This window comes from Sinocyclocheilus anshuiensis, unplaced genomic scaffold (genome assembly GCF_001515605.1).
Source record: "Sinocyclocheilus anshuiensis isolate Anshui unplaced genomic scaffold, SAMN03320099.WGS_v1.1 scaffold1241, whole genome shotgun sequence".
In the NCBI taxonomy this organism is placed as follows: Eukaryota; Metazoa; Chordata; class Actinopteri; order Cypriniformes; family Cyprinidae; genus Sinocyclocheilus; species Sinocyclocheilus anshuiensis.
In genome coordinates this window covers 667,394-673,497 of record NW_015549644.1, presented here as the reverse complement: position 1 = coordinate 673,497, position 6,104 = coordinate 667,394, and the positions used below count along the sequence as shown (strand labels likewise).

The 6,104-nt window shown below is 38.7% G+C and overlaps 1 protein-coding gene across 1 annotated transcript in view; it reads right to left on the bottom strand.

Annotated features, from left to right (window-relative positions):
• Nucleotides 1-797: 797 nt before the first annotated feature.
• The window catches only part of LOC107659913 (S-adenosyl-L-methionine-dependent tRNA 4-demethylwyosine synthase-like), a 13,958-nt gene continuing 8,651 nt past the window's right edge, over nt 798-6,104 (bottom strand). Inside the window, exons 7-8 of the mRNA XM_016449015.1 lie at nt 5,357-5,476; nt 798-1,082 (exon numbers count right to left, since the gene is read on the bottom strand). Coding sequence (XP_016304501.1) covers nt 798-1,082; nt 5,357-5,476 — 405 coding nt within the window. The remainder of the gene's footprint in view (nt 1,083-5,356; nt 5,477-6,104) is intronic.

Genomic DNA, 6,104 nt, shown 5'->3' with positions numbered 1-6,104 from the left:
TGTCCTTACTACCTTTCAGGGCCATTAAACATTTCAGTTGCGTTGATGTCTGGAGGGTCACAAAGCTCTCGAATTTAATCAAAAATAACTTAATTTGTGTTCCGACGATGAACGAAGGTCTTACAGGTTGGATAGACATGAGGGTGAGGAATTAAAGACAGAAGTTCACCCAAAAATGAAAATATCACTTTAACAAAAAAATAATAATAATAATCAAGTAAAACACTAAACTCCAAACATAAAAAAATTTAAAAATAAATCAACCCCACCAAAAATCCATTTTCATGCAGGTCTAGCCAATCTGCATGCAAACTGGAGTTTATCCAATCTTTCTTAAAAAAAAAAAAAAAAAGCATGTCTCTGTAGGGCTTCTATTCCTACAGCTACTTTCTCATATCTATTTTCCTACGAGTGGCACATCTCTGCCCCATCATACTGTCTCTGCTTTGTTTTGTGTTCCAGGACAAAACTTTGAGGTCCCTCAACATCTGGGCTGAGAGACAGGTGCTAAACCAGTCACTGTTTCATTGTTTGTGTTTCTGTGACTAATTTGTGTTAATTTGTTCCAGAGTACACAATGTCCCTTGAGCAAATCCAACAACAAGAGCGGGTGGAATGCACCCGGTGGGGTTGGATTGGCAAGTGGACATTATGCCCTTTCACAGCGAGATCTGTCGTGGAACTGCCACGCACAACGTAGAGTTGACTAGGCTGCAAGCTGTCACCCAAGATTCATCTCGGCGTCTCTGAGCTTTCATCCCTACTGCAGCGCAGTGGCTCTCCGCACCCCTCCTCCTTCAGACTGACAGAAACGGAGCAGCTCTCTTCAGCTGGAAACGCTCCATTTCCCACCAACCACCCATGCAAGTGACAGCGGTGATGCAGGCAGTGGCCCTGTAAAGTTCAGGCTGAGCAGCTGACACATTGAGACTGACAGCCAGCCAAAATGACGACAAGCCGCTCCAGCTGCCGCCCGTCCCACACGAGCCGATGTGGCCGCGGGACAATGCCTTTCCACGAGCTGTTATCTCAATTTCCACCTTGCTAATACTAAGCAGTGAAAGCATAACCTCAATCCACACCTGCACTAAATTTATGCATGACATTAAAACGTGTGCTCTAAGGTGGTATCGGTTTGTATATTAACTTTTAGTTTAATCCGCACAGACAGCGGGATTTCAGGATAATGTCTTACAAAGGAGCTTAAAAGAAACAGTTCACCTAAAAATACAAAAATGGCCATTATCTACTCACTCTGTTCCAAAATTGAACGCAGCTACACCATGGAATACAAAAAGGAATATTTCTGTTGGAATCTACATGGCTTTAACAGTTACATGACCTTTGTGATGTGATAAGATTCCAAAATTGAACGCAGCTACACCATGGAATACAAAAAGGAATATTTCTGTTGGAATCTACATGGCTTTAACAGTTACATGACCTTTAGATAAGATAAGATAAGATAAGATAAGATAAGATAAGATAAGATTTTAATTAATAACGTTATTTTTAAAATTAAATAATTAACACTTTGATTCAGTAATGATGCATTAAATTGATCAAAAGTGACAGTAAAGACAATTATTATGTTACAACAGATATTTATTTTAAATAAATACTGTTGTAATAAATGTTTATTGAAACAAAGCAAATTAGAATATTAGAATGATTTCTCAAGGATCATGTGACACTGAAGACTGGCATAATGACGTTGAAAATTCAGCTTTGCCATCACAGGAATAAATTACATTTTAAAATACATTAAAATAGAAAACAGTTATATTTCACAATATTCCTGTATTTACTGAATTTTTTATTAAATAAATGCAGCCTTGGTGAGCATAAGAAAATTCTTTCAAAAACATAAAAAAACCAACCCCACACTTTTGATTAGTTGTGTATATTCACTCCAAAAATGGAGAAACTGCCACAGAGCTACACATACATCAAATGAACCTTTGCGTTGTATCTGCACATCAAGCTGGGATAGGACCAATTCTTTTAAATTACCCTCATTATCTTTCAGGTCAGAAACACAGGGGTAGGAATCAATTGAGTTCAAAAATAAGAAATGCACATCTATTTATAAATCACAACTAAAGCAGAGCAGAGATCACACAGCAATGCAAGGTCAGGTGTCTGCATCAGTAAAGCCAAGATACAATACGTCTCTGATGCCATCTGGAGCCAAAGCGGAGTAATTCTACATACGCAAGGCCCAGATCTACACAAACTTGACCCTCCACAACTTCCAGTGTGATTAATAAATAATTATACTCCACTAAGAATATGAATTATGCATGCATCTAATGATGTCTTATATATATACACATTAGCAACAAACACTCAAGATGGGTTTGGTGCACACAGGGATAAAAAGTACCCCATGTGTACAATGAAATATACTGTTGTATTTTTAATGTTGTGGGCATATATTTCTGCTGGAAGTCCTGGACAACTTGTTTAGATACATGGCATCTTTGATTCTATCGGAAGAGGACGTGTGTCTATATCGTCCTAATGCACGGTGAGGAGGAGAGTTTGAGTGGCTAAAGAAAAAAAAAAGCTCTCATCCAAAAACAATCCCCAGCATATTCTGTTGTCAGACACGACAGGCACTTCAAATGGGACTGGCTTCTATGGTAAGATGTAACTAAAAAATTAGCTTTTTAGCAACAAACACTATTTTACCCCATTTTCAATTGTTTTAGTTCAATGAAAGGTTAGATTTGTGAATTTTTTTTAAATAAAAGATCAAAATGATTAATGCAGATTTATTTTCACAGCCTTCTTTGATCATATTTACCAAGGGTGCCAATAATTCTGACAACGACTGTATATATATATATATATATATATGCTGAGAAATTCAAAATAAACTCTTTCAACATGTATTCATTGCTCTTATATGACAAAAATTAGAAACTACAGCAAAATCAACTACAGCATAGCAACTGAAGATGTGAGTGACTGACAGACACAACATGTCACCACAGAATCCAAGTGACGGTGTGTTTCTCCTCTGAGTTAAAGGTGAGATCTCCTCCTGGCTCCTGACCTCGGTGAATGTGAAACAAATCCAGAGCCAAACGAATCAGTTTAGCTGGCTCAGCATAAAAGCAACAACAGTGTTTGCTGACACTAAGGTTCTTACAAGTTTGTCATTTCGGTCAGGCATCGAGAAGTGACTCGAACATACAGTACAGAAGTCAGACAGACAACACTTCACGTCAATAGAAAAAAAAGTGTCTATGTTGAAATACAATCTCTTATCATAGCTAATTGTGCAGAAACAAATATAAGTGGCAAACTGTGGCATTAAAAAAAATATTGTTTCTCAATTCTCAATTGAACCACAAAAACAATGCATCAGAAGTCAACTTTGAAAAATGTCTCTCAAGATCCCTGCATTCCCCTGTAGCACTGCTGTTTCTGAACACAAATGCTTTTATTTTTGATAACCAATTAAACTACATTAATGCATAAAAACTGCCAGCCTTAGTAAATAAATCAATAATGCTAATAAATGTTTAATAAATAAATGAAAAATGTTTATTCAAATCGCCATTTGCTCTCTCCTGTAATTTTCTGCCAGCTGACAAACATTCATAGCTTCTGGGATGCCGTTTCATCCGTGTATCGGGAACACCACAATCAACTGAGTGCTGGAGCTGCAAACCACATTTCTAAAAACATCTTCTGAAGCTGTTTAAACATGCATCCAATCCTGAAGCTCTAGTGCTTGCAGCCTCTCTGTTGCAAATAGGATGCAAGAGAGTGTGCATGTGTGTGTATGGGGAGATTTGTCTGCGCTTCTGTCTCATGAATCACTCCTGCGCACAAGCCTGTAGAGTGGGCGTCAGTGATCACAGTTCACAGTTACGCAAGTCCTCCCAGCGCCTGCTGGAGCTGCTGTAGCAAACCATCTGCCACTCAGTCTCCTTCAATGGAGCCATAGCCTGTGTCTCTCCAGTACTCGGTCCTTTTAAAGGATCAGTTTGCCCAACTCTGCCATTATTTACTCACCCTCATGTCAGTATAAAATCAGTCACTGTCATTTTTTCATGCCACACAATGACAACTCAGAGATCACATCATGCTCCAAAATAGCAAAATGGTCCATACTATGCATACGCTACATTCCAAGTCCACTGAAGTCAAACGATAGCTCTGTGCAAGGAAAAGATCAAATTTAAAGGCATAGTTTAACTAAAAATTAAAATTACTTATACCTCATGTTATTCCAAAACCATTCGATTTTGGAAAGCTTTCCCTTTGCCAAAGCTTATGTCTAGATTCAAAAATACTGTGTTGACACTAAAGGGACAGTTCACCCAAAAAAAAAGCGGAAGAATTCCAAAGGAACTCCGTTATTTTGACAGCAAAATACAACAAAGAATATCGTTTACATGTAGCGCACATATGTAGTGCGTCAATTCTGTCTCTCCCTCTCTCGCTGCGTGTGTGAAACAAAGCGACGTGCACCTTCACACTAGAGCGTCAGTGATCACAGTTCACAGTTACGCAAGTCCTCCCAGCGCCTGCTGGAGCTGCTGTAGCAAACCATCTGCCACTCAGTCTCCTTCAATGGAGCCATAGCCTGTGTCTCTCCAGTACTCGGTCCTTTTAAAGGATCAGTTTGCCCAACTCTGCCATTATTTACTCACCCTCATGTCAGTATAAAATCAGTCACTGTCATTTTTTCATGCCACACAATGACAACTCAGAGATCACATCATGCTCCAAAATAGCAAAATGGTCCATACTATGCATACGCTACATTCCAAGTCCACTGAAGTCAAACGATAGCTCTGTGCAAGGAAAAGATCAAATTTAAAGGCATAGTTTAACTAAAAATTAAAATTACTTATACCTCATGTTATTCCAAAACCATTCGATTTTGGAAAGCTTTCCCTTTGCCAAAGCTTATGTCTAGATTCAAAAATACTGTGTTGACACTAAAGGGACAGTTCACCCAAAAATTTAAATTCTGTCATTATTTACACACTCATGTCATTCCAAACCTGCATGAGTTTCTTTCTTCTGCTGAGAACAAAAGTTACGTACAAATACAGTTATGCACAAACTGTGAGTAAACACAGTCAGCCCTCTACGAACACCTTGGCAATTGAATTGCCATTGGCTGTCAGAGAGTGTTTGTCGAGTGAAAATATATCTGAGCTAAACTTATACTTAGCCTCCAACTCACACACTGGCGAGTAAAATCTGAGAATTTATTAGCAATTGACTAATATATTAGACATCATTTAGTCGCCCAGAGTGAAGATTTAATCGCATATGCGAGCGATTTACTCGCAATGTAGAGGGTTGGTGGAGCTGGTTTTGTTTTTACCTTGGCTTTCTTCATATGATTCATCACATTCCCAAGGTCCTCCACGTCGATGACGGAGCCATGAGACTTCTCTTCCTCAGAGGAGGACTCTGCATCACTGCTGGACTCCATCAGCTCCTCCTGGAAACCAAAAAAAAAAAAAAACTGTAAGCTTTGGGGAGCACATCTACATTATATCTTACCCATGAAAAGGTTCATGAGCCCAGAGAAGTGCAGCTGAATGGCTGTACACACTGTGGGTACCATGAGCACTCCGACTGACAAGAGAAACGTTTTCTCTGCAAATATTTCAGCAGTTATTATGTGTGTCCTGCATTTTTGTCAAGTGAACCAGTGATGGCAATAACTCGTGAATTAATCATTCTTTTGAGTCATTTCTTTCTCTCCAGTGAGTTGGCTAAATGGGTTTGCAAAACTCTCTGAACTGATTTGTTTGGACCGCTCTCTCACAGAATCAACTGAAGGAATTTCCTCATCAGTGAAGCCAAAAGTATCACGATACTTAAGGTGACAGAGAGCAAAGAGCATGGGATGAAGTAGATAATCACCTTCAATTGAAAAAAAATTGAGATGTTCAAAAAGTACCAACACATAAATCACTTCAAGTTTTAGATTTAAAAATCAACAAACAAATAAAATAAATTTTTGTTTGCATTAAGGCTGCACGATAAATCACATGCGATATTTAATGCGCATCTTGTCAGTAAAGCCGCTTCTGTAATCAGCGGTAAATCTCCATCACGTGCGT